The 16285-nt window shown below is 41.7% G+C and overlaps 2 protein-coding genes across 3 annotated transcripts in view; one reads left to right on the forward strand and one right to left on the reverse strand.

Annotated features, from left to right (window-relative positions):
- SPN (sialophorin) overlaps positions 1–16285 on the forward strand; it is a 344473-nt gene that overhangs the window by 63795 nt on the left and 264393 nt on the right. The window lies entirely within an intron of this gene.
- Positions 1264–15859, reverse strand: TMEM219 (transmembrane protein 219). 2 transcript variants are annotated; one of them, XM_063301327.1, is made up of 6 exons: positions 15669–15852; positions 3053–3219; positions 2186–2405; positions 1964–2072; positions 1774–1885; positions 1264–1672 (listed from the first exon to the last, which is right to left on the reverse strand). In XM_063301327.1, exons 2-6 carry the CDS (start codon positions 3209–3211, stop codon positions 1544–1546), a joined length of 729 nt encoding a protein of 242 aa, XP_063157397.1. In that variant the 5' UTR covers positions 3212–3219; positions 15669–15852; the 3' UTR covers positions 1264–1543. The 2 variants fall into 2 exon arrangements, with proteins under 2 accessions (XP_063157397.1, XP_063157396.1); XM_063301326.1 differs by lacking the exons at positions 1264–1672; positions 1774–1885; positions 1964–2072; positions 2186–2405; positions 3053–3219 and adding an exon at positions 8760–10383 and having other exon boundaries at positions 15669–15859.

Below are 16285 nucleotides of genomic sequence, written 5' to 3' on the forward strand. Positions count from 1 at the left end.
AGTGCCAGCAGCGCTAGGGCTGAAGCAGAGGCTCAGGGCCTGAAATATGCGTGGCAGCTGCTGGCTGTGCCAGGCCTTCTTCCCGAGGAAAGCTTTTGAGGCCTGAAGCATTGCAAGAACGGCATGCCTGTCGTTCTCCAAATAGTGCGCTCTCTCGAAAAGCCTGCAGAAAGCTTCTGATGCCTTCCAAAGCATCATGAGAACGGCATGAGTGGCCTTGTGAAGAAGGCCTAGTGTGGCCAGCAGCTGCCTTGCATAGGGCCAGGCTGGGTGCACCTCGTCAGACGCAGGGCCTGTGGAGCGCAGGGAGGCAGGGTCTTTGCTCTGTGGTGGCTGGCCGCGGCACGGGGCTTGAGGCAGCACTCCTCGGCACTGGGGCTGAAGTGGAGGCCTGGGGGCAATGGTGGCCAGCTGAGACTGCTGAAGGCCCGGGGCCTCTACTTCAGTCCCAGCACTGCCGTTGAGGAGTGCCGCTGTGCAGGGCACCCAACAGGGCAGAGGTGGGGGGAGATAGGCAGGTGGGGGGAGTTGAAGCACCCCTGCAGTCATAAACATGGGCGGGCTGTCAAGTGCCCAAATTTTGATCATGTGACCACAGGGACACTGCAACGGCTGTAATTTTGGGGACTGAGCATATGTACCATTTGTTCAGCGGTGCCATAACTTTGAATGATTGCTGAATGAATGGTCATTATCTCAAGGACTACCTGTAGAGCTTTCTTGGTGCAGTACCACAGCTGGTGTTTCCTCCTTGTGGAAATCTACCAGACTAATTTCACCTTCAAAAAGTTGCTGAAAAAGTTTAAAGTTTTCAGTCTTCCAGTTATTGCTCTCTCATTTTAATTTTTATACCCATTTCATATTGCCTGCTTACATTTTATTTATTACATGTGTTAACATTGCTGCTGGCTGATGTGTGCTTTTAGTTTAAAACTGGAATATAAATAATATTAACATAATTTAAATAAACAAAAGTCCAGGTTGCAATCCTATCCATACTCACCAGTCCAATTTAATTAATTGAGGCTTTCTTCTAGATACTAAACATATTTTACTGAAAACAAGCAAAGCTTGAAGGAATATGAGAGTTTCTTATTGGCACATTGCTTGATGCTATTTATATTATTTAATCATGAGTTTGGATCTGGTATTAGTAAGTTATATTTAGATAATTATTCCTAATAGTGGAATTTTTAGTAACTATGTCTGATCATTCATTTAGGTTAATAAACACTATTCAATGATATATAACATAAGTCCAGAAATATATTAGAGATACATTATACAATTTGCATCAGCTGAATAGCCATTTAAAATACAAAGAAGTCTCAGTCTTTTGTATTTAATAAATTATTTTATCATCTGTCCTGTGAACCAAAATAGCAGTTCGACTTTTTCCATACACCAACCATCCCACTGTCTAGCTGCCAGTCTACAAAATGATGAATTTTTACATGGTATAGCTGTCTAGAGAAAGAAGGACACGCAGCTGGGACACCTGAGTATTCTGGAATGTAGAATGAATAGCACTGGCTTGATCCACTTAGATTTGCCCCCGTTTGTCTCTGGGGAGACGATAATATAGGCCAGCTGCACAACACAGCATGGCACAGAGGCAGAGAAGGAAAGCACTGGTCATGAGGAGGCGCTGGCTGCAGAGGGTACGATCTGCCTGAGAATAGAAGTAATGATAGTGAATAATCTTACCCTTGTAATCATCCATTGTGAAGCAAACCAGTCTCAGTGCTCAGGTACTGCCCACACCTATCTTACCTGATCTAGCATGCTGGATAGGGCAGGATTAGTTTGATAACGTGATTGATAGCAAATCCCTGGCATTTCCAAATTCATGCTCTGTTTCCCTATTACACATTTTGGTGGTTTTCTGGGAACAAAATGGAATACAGTATTACATTAATGGGTTAAGAAATGTTTGCAACAATGCCACTTCCTATTAGCTCACCTTGTCTTGGGGAGAAGGGATGAAGGTGCAATGATGCTAAGGCAGTTCTCACGGGATAATGAGTTTGTGATAACAGCCAAGAGATGAATTGATTTCTGGGCATCTGGACCTGTGGATGGAGTTAGTGGAAGGAAATGTCAAGAGAAGATGAGGAAGGAATCAGAATTCTTGAGATATTCGAGGCAATACTGAAATAGATTTGGTGGGGGGAAAATCACTCACCTCTGAGACCCAATTTTGTCCCACTGACGGTCAGACCTAAATGTGTACCATTGGGAAGATCTGTACCATTGTGGAGATCAAAGGTCAAGCCAACCATGATAGATACTGTTGTAGGGTATTCAGCAGTTGTCATGGAAGGAGGTGATGTGACATTTTCCTGAGTCTTATTTGGGATACAGAACATAAAATGTGCCAGAGACTTCAGCAGAGAGTCCCAGTCCTTAGATATAAGGAAAAAATGAATGAGGATTCTATTCCCATTTTTTGCTTCTTCCTTTAAAATATCTATCCATATGACCTCACCTTTAAAATCCTCTTTGTTAATTGTTATTCAGAATAGAGGCCACAAACAGTACACAATACAATGAGGGAGTTTCTGGATTTCTGAATTGGAGATAAAATAGCTAAACTTGAATTTAAAGTTTTGCATTATTGAATTAATTTTATTTATTTATCAAATTTATCACCACCCATCTCCCCCACAATGAGGGACTCTGGGCGTTGTTTTTTTTTTACTTTCTCTGCTCCCAAGTGGTAGAACATTCAGAGTTATATTTTTAAGGACACCTTCCTTTGAAAAAGAAACTATTTAAACATTTTCTTAAATTGTAACTTATGTATAAGTTGGAAGACAATGATAGGGAAATAGAACTTTGGCCAATCAGCCTGAAAACATCTGTACAATGACCTCTCCGTTAATCAACCTAAACACCTGGAAAACAGCAAGGGAAAAATAGTATCTGTACTACTGCCTTCTCTTTCATGCCTCCTAAAATTTCTCCTGCTTTCTTCTCTTAACAATTTAAATCCAATACCATCCCATGCATTGGCCTAAATTTTTACTTAAAATTCTAATCTCTAGCTCACCTCTTTGACATCAGGATTATGAATATCATGTGACTGGATGTAGGCAGCAAAACCAACGAAGGCAACAGCCAACGAAAGGAGGCAGAAGAAGAAGGAGACCAGAGGTGGATGTCGTTCCAGGCAGATACGCAGGGAGGCCAGTAGGGAGCAGATGACCATGGTAAGCCCTGGGGGTGAGGGTAAGGAGGATGTAGTATCATCCTAGCTCTAGAAGAAACTACGACATTTCTTGGAGAGCCTACTAGAACAGCTAGAAAAACATGGAAAAGAGACTGGTAAAGTGAACCCTTTGATTTTTGTATGGTACTGTATTTCAGCTTTTCTAATTTCAAACATCAAAGCAAAAATGTGAATGGAAATAATAAATATATTCATTTAATCTCATTATTGCTTAGATAATTTAAACTGGTGAAAATCTTTCATGGGACTATGTACTCAAAGAATGGAAAGGGAGCCTGCCTGTTTAAGATGACACTTCCATTGTGATTGCCATGAAACAGGCTGTGTGTTTTTTGTTTTTTTTGACTGTACGTTCAGTTATGGGAATGCTTTAAAAATCCTAATCTGTATTCTGGAGTTAGATGATCAAAGAACAAAGCTGTACATTTCTGCCCACTGATTTTTAACTTATGTTTAATTCTCTCTATTTAAAGACATGTCTACTGAAGTTAAAAGTAGCCAGTTTCTTCACCATACCAACTGGCTAAATAAATCTGCTTGTAAGATAATTTGTAATTTAACCTGATATAATTTTGTAATACTTTCATATTCAAGACGGTGTCTGATTATCTTATATTGTATTTGAAGTTAGCAGAAGACAATACCATGAAATTGGAAAGAAACAGCTGGAATTGTGGAGGTAGAGAACTGGATATTCTGATACTATAATTTCATCAAAACCATGTCGCATTCAGATATGATGCAAAGCCTCATATCTGAAAATTCATTACAAGATATGTTTTACAAGACTGATAATAGCACACAGTATAGGAAATTAAGCATCATCTTCTCAGTCATCTATCATAGAGTTAGCAGTCAACAGACAGGAAAGGGTTAACATCACCTCTTCTACCTAGAAAGCAGGTCTTAAGACCTCTTGTCCCAAGGAGGAAACCCCTCCTTTCAATCTTCAGCTCTGCCTGTTAGAAGAAGCAATGTCTTTTCTCTCAGCTCCATCTTATGAGCTCCAGCAAACAAGTAAAGGATCAGTACACAGAAAACGGGCCATAGCTGAGAGACTACTTGACAGCTGAGGATTGGAGACCACCAGCCCCCTCAAGGAGAAATGGGGAATAACAGCTTCCAGAAGCACTGGATCAGAGTAAAGGAGGCAAGTGGCAGGGCTGGCACCGAGCCTACTACAATGCAGCCAGTGTTTTTCTTGGAGGCCCTCTGGCAGCCTCTCTCTTCTGATGGACTAGGCTCCCGGTGATATCAGCTGAAGCAATCTTCCAGTGGCCTGATCAAACACCAGGTGACACCAATAGCAGTGTCGCCCCTGTAACCAGACCAGCACTAGCAATGTAACTTATGGCAGCCTTCCAATGACCAGGAATGTTACAGAGGCTAAAAAAATCTTCTGTACAACATTCAAGCCTTCAGGGTACAGCAAGTAGCAGGCCTTAGAAATCCCCTTTCTCTCCATTGTTAGAATGTTAACAGAACTGGGAGCACCAGGCTAGACTGTGGGGGAATTTTCTGAGCATGGGAACCAAAATGGATACTTCCAAAATATTTCAGAACAAAAATGAACATTTTTGTGGTATTAAATAAGCAATTAGCATCCTCCCAATAAACCAAGACTCAGAAAGAGGACTGATGGCAATAGGAAGGCTCCACTATAACATACTCAGTGATAAATGAGGTTCAAGGTATACATATCCACTTCCTTACGTGCTGAAACATCATTTCCTTTTCTTTGTAATAAAGCTGCATACTCTGAGTCTGTGAGAATCTTGCTTTCTTGGTTGTGAACTGCTCTAAGGGGCTTAACGTATATGTTCGAGGATGGAGCCATGAGCTGGCCTAGGCAGGCCCAGCAATGGTAGCTCAGGATCCTGAGGAAAAATAGACTCCTGCTGGGTCCAGTCTACCCATACAGAACATGGGAGCTCAATCCCTGCTCAACCTTAAGTGGAAGTCTCCGGAGCTGAATTATAATTAATAATAGGGGAAAAGAAGCCATTCCAGAGCAACAGGGAAGATAGAAGAACCTTCATCCTTATTCCCAGAAGCTCACCTAGCAAATCCTACTCTTTTCCAACTTCTGCTTACTCAAAATCCTTTTTGTGCCTATGTGAAAATGAAAAAAGAGAAAAACAAGATACGCTAAGAGCCATGAGCAGAAAGCAAATGGACACAGGGTATATGTCAGAGACAGACAGACAGACAGACTGAAATGTAAGAGCACCTCATCCTTGGGCTTTTCAGCATTCAGCATATTAAGAAGGGTTTTTTTTTAAACTAAGTTTATTGCACTAAAAATATACAGAGAAAACAAGATACGAAGCATTATACAATTATACTAATTCCTATCATCATCTCCTGCAAGGAAGTATGTGAGACATCTGAACCCTATTCTTGATGGGATTCAGATTCAGATGAACTTTCAGGTGATGGTTTTGTGTAATCCACGCTTTCACAGTAGAGGCTGTTTAATACTGACTTATTTCCAGCGACATTTAACATGTCAGCTAAGATGCTCAGTCTGGAGGTAGGCCTCAGCAGCCCTACTATCAGTGACCATAAGGGATCCCAAGATCCTGTTGAGGTATTACCTTCAGATTCCAACACAGATTTTAGAATGCCATTTCTGATGAAAAGCATCCTCCACACTGGCAAGGAAGTTGTACCTACCTCTCAAGGATATCATAGAGTAGCTAATTACACCTAGTATTAATGAGCCAGCATCAGGAAGAAGTGCTCACAGATCCAACAGATTGTAGAACAGACACAATACTGAAATGAATGTGCAGAGCAGCTGCACTGGAAATCAAGGCTGCAGCTGTCCGTTCCATCATCGCCTGGGCTTTGGATACGGACAGACGACTTCCTCCCATGGGTGCTAACAGAAGGCATATCCCTAAGAGAAGGCATGAACGAATTACCCAGAACAGCAGAACCTATACGAGGCATATCTAAGGACTCCTTACAGTTTGCAGCCAGGTCCATGGTTTATGGAGTGCTGGCACAGAAGTGCTTGTGGTTCAAGAATTGAGAAATGGGCTACCAGTTAAAAGCCTACCTCGCAGATAAGGGATTTGGGGGAAGCATGCTGATTCAGTCCTTGTAGAAAACAAGGATAAAATGTAATTCTTGTGTTACTTCCAGAAGAGGTGGTGAGAAGATATAAAAGAAAATAATATCCTTTTGGTCCAAAGACTGCACTCCAATCTTTTTGTGAGGCAGGAAGCAGAGAGGAAAATAACTACTAAAGTTCTCAGGCCTGCCAACACAGATATACGACTAACAGGCAAGAACCAAGGAAAATGCCCCTCAAATTGTTAATACCACCTTACTGGGGGAGGGGGCACTGCACAAATGTTGGCATACTTGGAAACCACATACAAGGATAGATGGGTTTTACAAACTATTGTTGGGATATGTGCTAGAATTCACAAAAAAATGAAAAGACAGGTTCCTGCCACCTTCCATCTCCAAAAACAGAAGCAGCTCAGAATGAAGGAAATAACTCACTCATTGGACATTGGTTCCATAGAGCGTGTTCCTGTACATGAGAGTTCTTCCAGCATGTTTTTCATTCTGTTTACAGCGCTTACACTCATACCTTTGCAATATATTCCTCATCAGGGAATTACCATCAACATAGGGGAAGGGAAACTATTCCTCTCTCATGTATACACCTTGTGAGGAAGACCTTAACATGCAGGAGGCCAACCCTCATGATCCTGGCAAGATAGAAAAGATGATTGTTGCAGCTCTGGATTCAATAGCGTGGACTTGTTTCTATCTCAGACCACTCTGGTGGCTCCTACTTCATAAGATACGAAGTCAAGAAGATCAACTGTTGCATTAGTGGCTAATCCCAGCCAATCTGGTGCAAGGAATACCAGTCAGCCAGTCAAACGTGCTGCAGGAATTGTAGTCCCATCATAAGCTGACAGCTGGAGTTGAGGGTAATACGACTGGCTCTGAAAGCCCTTTTACATCAGGTTAGTGGGTGGCACCTATTGGTGCAAATACATAATGTAACAAGCAGAGTTTGTATAAACAATCTGGGCAGAACCATATCAAGGGGCCTGTACAAAAAGCCATAGAACTGATGACATGTGAATAAATGCTTATTCATATCAACAGAGAACATAAAGGGATAGCTGAATACCACGGTTAATAGCAAAATGATCAGCACTTGTCTCAGGACAAATGGGTATAGCCATAGATTGTTCACAAGATTGCAAAAATGGGGATTTTCCTTTGATCAACCTATCTGCAATAGCAGACAACCACCAGCTGAGGTGATCCTTTTCAAGACCACAGAACAAAGGGGAATGATGCCCTGGTGGCACCATAGCTGGCTCTATACATTCCCTTTGACACCAGTGCTATCCAGAACAGTAAACAAAGTGAAAATATTCAAGGTATGGGTGATTTTAATCATTCCATTCTGTCCTAGCAGTCCATGGCTCTCTGCCCTGATAAAGATGAGTGAGGACCCCTTGTGGCATCTGAAATGCTCAAACATCTTGTCTTAAGGTACAATTCTTTACTGGAGCCAGACAGGTTACAACTTTGAGCCTGGAACTTGAACAGGGACCTTTTTTGTATTCTGGCCCTCTTAAGTTACAACTTTGAGACGGGGAAATCAAATGGGAACATCTCTGTTCTGTGCCTGCCAGTGGAAACCGTCTTGGCCTTTTGGAGCCCAACCACCACTGATCTATCATCTGATTTGGTGTGCCTTTGAATATATGAAAAAAAAAGCAGGTACCTGTGGCACCAGCAACAAAGGATCTGCAACTATTGGGATTCCTTTAAGTGGGCCTGGATAGAGTTCTAGCAACTAACAGATTACATAGATAGTAGTTTTAGACTCAGTCCTTCTAGACAGGTGAGAGGCATCTTTATCTGACCATTCCTCAAAGCTATAGCCTCCTCTCACCCCAGTCCCTTCATGGAACTTGGCACTGAATTTTCAGACTCTAATGGCTGCTCACTTTGAATCCATTAGGCAGTCCCCTATTAGCATGCTACAATTCCCTATTAACATACGGTGCCTCTTTGATAGGACTAGTGTGGCTAGAAAGGTCAGGAACTAAAGGTCTTTTCAGTTTTAAATCTGTGTATCTTTCATTATGACATAGTGATGCTAAGACCAGATCCCTGCTTTATGCCCGAGGTCAATTCCAAATTCTACCAAGCACAAAACTATGGTCCCACAAGTAACCAGGCCCCATGCCATGCAGGGCTTTAAAGGTGATAACCAGCACTTTGAATTACACCTGGCAGCATACTGGAAGCCAGTGCAGCTTGCGCTGCAACAGTGTTGCAGAAGTGAACTTTGGAGCACCAAAATTGTGTGTGCTGCTGCATTCTGTGCCAGTTGAAGCTTCCAAGTATTGTTCAAGGGCAGCTCCGTGTACAGCATGTTGCAATAACTCAACTGGGAAGTGACTACGGAATGAGTGACAGCGAGCAGATACGTGATATAATGCGATAGATTATTCATACTCATTTAACTTTTTTTTAATTTTGACGTAAAAAAGTAAGTACCATGTAGTATACATTGGTGTGAGAGTATTGTATCATGATGTAATCAGGGCACTCACATTGAAATCGCATACTGTAGGCAAAAGTGTGTTCTTCTAGAGAGGGTTCTTTTCAAAATAGGAGCAATATGCCGCCCTGATCTGACAAGCTCTCTTGGTAAGTCCAGCTTCTGACAGTGGCACCCTTGGCCTGGCTGAAGCATTCTGGGTATCAGCAGCTGTAGGACCTTCCAATGGTTCTAGCAACTCATCACCTTTGATCTCACAAATATTATGTAGGATGCAGCACGTAGCTATGACCACAGGAATGAGCTTCTCTCTCACATCTAGCCTCATTTGCAAACATCTCCAGCGAGCTCTCAAGACCCCAAAAGCTCTCTCCACACACATTCGGCATTTGGCGAGCCTATCATTGAACTTTTCTTGGGCCCCCGTTTTTGGTGCCGGATATGGCTTCATTAGCCAGGGGCGAAGTGGGTATGCATGATCTCCAATGACAACAGGAGTCATTGAAACCCCTTCTAGCACTGTTGGAGTTTGTGGGCCAAATGCACCGTCATCCATGCTGTTGAAAAAAGGAGAATTATGCAAGATGCGGGAATCATGGGATCTCTCTGGAAACCCAACATAAATATCAGTAAAACGAGATTTACTATCCACCAGAGCCTGCAACACCATCGAATAGAAGCCTTTGCAATTAATGTAGGAGTCAGCAGAGAAGGGAGGGCAGAGAATGGAGATGTGTATTGCATCAATCGCACCAAGGCAGTTGGGAAAGCCCATGTCCTTGAAGCCTTCCATAATATCTTGTGGATCTCCCAGCATAATTGTTTGGGCCAGGAGTCTACTATTTATTTCCTCACAGACCTCTTCAAATATTGAGCATGCTGATGATATTCCCACCCCAAAGAGCTCTGAGACAGTCTTGTAACTGTCATGATGTGCCAGTTTCCAAATGGTCATGGCCACCCTTTTTTCAACAGGAATGTGTGACCTCATGCCAGTGTCTCGACGCTGTAGTGCAGGACGCAGTTCCTCAGCAATATACATCAGTGTAGAGCGTGACATTCTGAATAAAGAAATCCAACACTTATCATCCTGTTCTGAAGAAATCATTCGCTCCCACCATTCGCTACATCTCGGAAGCATCCAGTGTGATCGCTCAGAGAGGGCCATCAGCTCATGCTCATAGTGCAGTGCAGGTGAAGATGAGTATACCATAGTAACTACAGAGACTATGGCATTGCGATGAAGCCGTAGCAAGGCTCTCTTACGACGAACGCTAGCTGAGAGGATGCGCCTCAGCACTGCGGTTGATCGGCGGAAGCGCCTCCGCTGAAGAATCCTTGCTATTGCAAATATCACCGTGCGCCTGTTCAGCATCCATTGTTGCACTAGTAATTGAGAAGTCTGAACACAGGCAGCCACAAGAGCCAAGCACTCTTGCTCCATTTATCCAGCCAGTTTTAACAGTAACAGCAGGTTCAGGAGGAAATGGTGTCAGTGTGCTGTGATTAAAAGACCTTTCCCCCTGGTCAAGGCAGAGATGACATCACCAATCAGGGATCACTCATAAGCAGTCCGTGCACCTCACCTGGATAGGCACTGTTGAATTTAAGGGTAACACATTGTAATTGGGTCTCGTTCACTAAAAGAGTCATATTTATAATCCAATTATGAAGGTCTTTTTAAAAATACACTAATCAAAAAAGTGGTTTCACCAGGTGCAGCTGTTACCTATTCTCCATTTAAAAATAGTTTAAACTTTCAGAGAGCCCCATATGGCTTTTCCACAAATATTTCCCTTTTCTACGAAGATTCTTTCAGCTGGCCAACACTCAGTCATACGCTCAGTCAAACATACAATATTCTCCACACCAGCCATGACTGAGCTAGCATGACTGAATCCATGACATCTGACAAACAGCTGCAATGATATAGCCTTTCTGCAGGTTCTGGGCCTGCCAAGCCCAATAAGAAGAAGACACTCTGTACATGCTCAGACACTCATTGCCGATCCAGATTAATGTCAACATGTTCCAGATAAATATTGGCAAACTCTAGCTCACCATTTTCAGAAGCTCTGTCCATTATATATCTGTTATTCCACCAAAAAGCATTAAATATGAACCACGGCTGCAGCTGAATTTTTTTAAAAAATCCTCTTTTCTCTGAAATGAGCAATATACTTAAGTATTCTTAGTAGCTAACATTTATGGAATTGAAGTAGTTTTAGAGACCTACTGACCAAATAACTTAAGTTAATTTACATCTTTCCTTTGTCCCTAATAATAAAAAAGATAAAAATAGCATTTGGAATTGACTGAATGTTATTGGCTAGAGGCACATATGCAGCCCGTAAATATACTTCCTTTCTTTACATATCACAATTTTCCATGTTTTCTTAATACAATATGGCTATGTAACTGTTTGTACTTGATAGCGAATCCCATTTGAACTTAGTGGTATTCACTGCTGAGTAATACCAGGCTGGATAAAAATACAGATATGGTAGGCTCACAATAATCTGTATTGTCTGAATGTGTTTGAAACCAGCTGTTGTGGTTTCAAACATATTTTGTATGCTATTGTAAACCATGGTTTATGGCCTAGTGACTGTGATGAGCTAACCAGTTGCAATTTATTCAAAAACCAAAGCATGGCTTACAGCAGTATGAATTCAGTTATGAAGTTGTAATTTTGGGGCCTTATTAATAGAGGATACCAGTTTAAATAAAGGCAAAGATCTTCTGCATGCTTCTGGGGAAGACAAAGAATCCTGATCTGATCTCCATTTAATTTCATAATCATTCCCTAATCACTAAAAGACAATCCTGAGAATGTGAAAGCACAATAGGAAAAATGGAGATAGACAGGTAAAAATAGTATATCCTAGAATGGAAGGATAGAAGGCATGGGGACAGATCAAGAAGTTTCGATCAAGAATACTGTAAGCGACTTATGGTTCTAGGACCACATGCAATATAATCATCAAAGATCTCTTGAAACAAAACGTATCTGTCCTTTTATTGGCAGCCTACTTGACAAGGTGGAAAAAGGATGCTCCATCTACCACTAAATTGCATTCCTTAAGGAAATGCAGTTTTGGCCAAAAAGGGCTGTCAGCCGTGGTTTAAATGTTAAACCACTTAGATATTTTTCAATATGTTGTTATTCCAATTGTATTTCTCAGGGACAGCTCATTTTCTAATCAATCTCTGACAAAGAGTTACTGAGTCCCTCCTTTTACCTTTTTCAAATGCCTAATTTAGTTATGTGACTTGTTAGCATCTTGTTATCTTTGTTGCATCTAAGTGCCCATCATGAACACCGTAACATCCAAAGTGTAGACACTAAACTACACGTATCTACTTGGATAGTTCTTTCAGGCTACTAGCTGTAAGCTTTATTATTAGTAGCTGTAAGCTTTATAACTGAGCTAATTAGTTAAGATACTGAGGCTGAGAACAAATGGCTTGCAAAAAAAAATATCTAGTGAATCAATTATATACACAAAATCAAACCAGGAACCTGATTTATAGTTTGGTTTCTTAAGAAGTACCCTACACTAATTCTCTTGCTATATTACTTTGTTAAAAAATAACTAGGGGAACTATTAAATCAGGGTATTAGCTATTTGCTGAGGAAATTAATATTAGCATGCAGCTGGAAGGTTTTATCAACTGTGCACCTTTTGTATCAGTTTTAGATGGCAGAAATAGGGCTTTTACAACAATTACCCTATAATTGATGCAGTTGTCTCAAACATGCGGCCCACGTGTAGCCCGCTGAGTTTTTTCCCCTGTGGCCTGTTAGAGCTCAAAAATACAAGGCATTGCCAGAACCTATCCTGCCTGCCTTGCGAGCACTGCGCTAGCATGTGTGATCCACAACAGCTCAAAAATTTAAGGCTGTGCCGGTTGGCACCAGGGAGGTGCACAGAAACAACAGCATGAGGTGTGGGACAGCAAACAGGTTAGAGGCTGCAGTCATGGCGATAGAATATTTTACTGTTTTAGAGTAGGCAACATATTTTTGTTTTTATTAGCCATTTTATTATAATTGAATTAATAATTCATTTTAATATTTATCAGTTGTTGCATTTTTGCATGTATATGAATGTGGCTTATTAATTAGCACATTTTATGTACTGTGGCCCCATTCATTGGAGTTTGAGACCCCTACTCTGGTGCTTTCTAACTAGAAAGGAAAGAGAAGGAAACGATTCTATTGGGTTTGCAGAAATGCTGTTACATGGATTAGGGCTGGGGATTGTGTTTAAAGTATTTTTGTAGCTTCTCTAAATTTTAAAATGTCAGGCCATATTTCATCTAACCAAGACAAAGGTCACAACAGTTGTATAAGCTTTTGGGAGTGTTATTTATTTTATCCCACCTTTCTTGCCAAATCTGATTAAAACAAGATGTTATATAAAGTTGAAGCATGCAAGAAAGATAAAAAAAAAAGTTTTGGTTATTAAGAGATGAAGTCAACTGCTTTTGGTTTAAATGATCCATAAAGGCAGTATATAAATGATTTATTTATTTATTTTCCATCCTGCCTTTATTATTTTTTATAAATAACTCAAGGTGGTGAACATACCAAATACACCTTCCTCCTTTTTCCCCACAACAACCCTGTGAGGTGAGTTGGGCTGAGAGAGAGTGACTGGCCCAAGGTCACCCAGCTGGCTTTCATGCCTAAGGTAGGACTAGAATACCAAAACCAATGGAAAAGGCATGGTTCATCAAGTAATCACTGTTATGAAAATGGTGCTGTTTATAAGCATGCATGTAACTGTTGAAAGTGATGTCATCTGCCCAGAACTTTGTGTTTCACCAGGCTATTATGTCCCCTAATTCCAGATGCAAGCACAGATCCCCAAATTGTAGGTTAAGAACGTTACCGTTCATCTGCCAACATGGCCCAGTTGTCCAGGGCGGTGGGAATGGCGGGGGCTCCAGTGAAAATCTGCTATATCTGTAGAATTCTACTCCACATTTCTGTATATTAAATGTCATGATATGGGATGTATGTAGATGCTATTAGTAGGGTCAGCGATTCACTATTGGGTCAGCAATTAATTGTTCCATGTGTTTTGCCCTGCTTTAACATTGTTTTCTTGAGTTCAAGAAAATTAGATCTGAAAAATAGCCAGTTTGGTCTAGTGGTTAAGGTGCTGGGCTAGAAACCAGGAGACCGAGAGTTCTAGTCCCACCTTAGGCATGAAAGCCAGCTGGGTGACTTGGGCCAGTCACTCTCTCTCAGCCCAACTCACCTCACAGGGTGGTTGTTGTGGGTAAAGTAGGAGGAGGAAGGAGTATTAGGTATGTTTGCCACCTTGAGTTATTTATAAAAATAATAAAGGTGGGACAAAAATAAATTAAAAAAACAGATTAATATATTTCCTTATACACTCATGAGCTACAGTTAGCGTATTTTCCCCCTTTTAATAGAACAACCATCTGAGGCAGATTGCTGTGTCCTAACAAAGTATACTCCCCACACACACACACTTCTGGACTCTATCTTATCCTGAACATTTGAAGACTGTAAAGTTTACAGTGTAAACCAATAGTCTTGGACAAAAAAATACATATTACTTGTCTTTTAAGGATTATTTATGGCCATGTATTTCCTTGTATCTACCAATCTTATGTAACTTGCTGGAACCATTCCGAAGGGCTATTAAAAACTGAAGCCAGGTCTTTCTCTAGGAGAAGCAGTAAGTGCAAGTTTGTATGGTTAAACTAGTATATGTGTGGGAGTGTGCATGAGCATGTGTGTGTGTGTGTGTGTATAAAATATCTCCTGAGATATCTATACTCTTTATGCATGAGATAGAGTCAAGAATAACTGGTATATATAATAATGGAATAATGCATCATAATAACCAGGGACATAGATCCCAGAGATGGGCAGCTAGAATTGATAGTGGGACATGGCCTATATTCAGCAAAAAGTGCAGACATTCTACTATGACCTTGTAAGGGAAATCGTGCATGTGAGAGAAAAGGAGAATACGTCATTATTTTGCCATGAAAAAGCCCCCACTCCCAAGCCCTATTTATATCAGATTTGCAGCATTTTTGTCCATTAAGAGAACATTTTAATTGTGAGTGGGTGTACAGTAGTGGGAAGGGGCAACAGAGAAGAGCATGTTGTAAATTCTAAAAATGGGGAGAAAGTGAAATAAAAAGGGTTGTTTTTTTGTCATGACTCGAAACTGCATGGGATACAACCATCATATGGATGCAGAAAGATCCATATGTAACTTATTGTACAAGCTTGTATTGTTGCGTGGTTCTGTATATGCAAGGCTGGCTATAGTTTCTTAACGACATGTGATCAGACTTTTTTTTCTTATGTATGCATTATACCTAAGTTTTCTTCATTGGGGCCCAGTGAAGGACATGTAATTCTTTTATTTTCCCAATAAGCCTCTGAGGTAGACCTAGTTAAGAAATAATGCCCGACCTAAAGTTCTCCAATAAATTTATGGGGATTCAGGGCCTTCCAAGCACTCTCGTCTAACCATATCACAGGATTTAGGCACTACGGGTAAACGCCTGTAGTTGGAGCTCACCAGTTCATTTTTCTGAACAGGGCCTTGAACTTCTGCCTCAAAGCCTGTCCTGATGCCACCGCTCGAACGCCTCTGCCATTCGGAGCTCGCAGGACCGAGCCACTGTACTCAAATCAACACTGGGCGGTCTCAGTCTCCGGCAGCTAAGCCTCAGTCCTAAAGAATTTGTAATTAGTGCTTAACAGCCAACAAATCTGAACAAAAGGCATATTTTGGAAGGGTTGCAATGAGAAGAGGAACAGCTGGCGGGATGAGAGAAGAAAGAAGGATGGCCTACAGCATCAAAGCAACAGCCTCATCTTACCTCCGTCCCCTTTTCTTCTCTCCTACCCTCCAAGCCCGCAGCTAAAACACCTTCCCGCGTTATGGAGGCCGCTACGGTCGAGGAGACACTGTCCCTTTAACAGGAAACACTGCCGCTGATTCCTTTACTTTTGCGCGGCAATCCTATCAGACGATTTCGCGTACAAGCGAAAATGACACTTTCCCGCGCGCCGCCGTAACTCTGGTCGTCCCAATGAAGTCGCTTTGAGGTGACGTAGCTGCACTCGCAAGCATGCTGTGAAGGACGCACGCGCCCCGCGCAGACGATCCTTTCCCCTTGGAAACGCTGCCCTCTTTCCCAGATACGTGGATTCGCGGATGCTCCCACCCCTCCGGAGCAGGTTCTCGGGAACCTCGTATCTTCCGAGAAGCGGCGATCTTCCCCCTCCCCAGTGGCTGGAGTACTGTACCTTTTGAGAGCCATTTTGACTGAGGGCTACCGCGCTCATTTAAGGGATTCCAGGCTCCTCCATGAAAAAATAGTTTGAGGTAACTGTTAGAAGTCGTTCATTTTACCCCTGCATCCTCCGTTGTGTTATTTTTCTCGAACAAGCAGGCATTTCCAGTAGCCTACAGCCCTTTCCTCCAAGGCTGGGA

The sequence above is a fragment of the Candoia aspera genome, chromosome 4, assembly GCF_035149785.1.
Source record: "Candoia aspera isolate rCanAsp1 chromosome 4, rCanAsp1.hap2, whole genome shotgun sequence".
Classification (NCBI taxonomy): Eukaryota; Metazoa; Chordata; class Lepidosauria; order Squamata; family Boidae; genus Candoia; species Candoia aspera.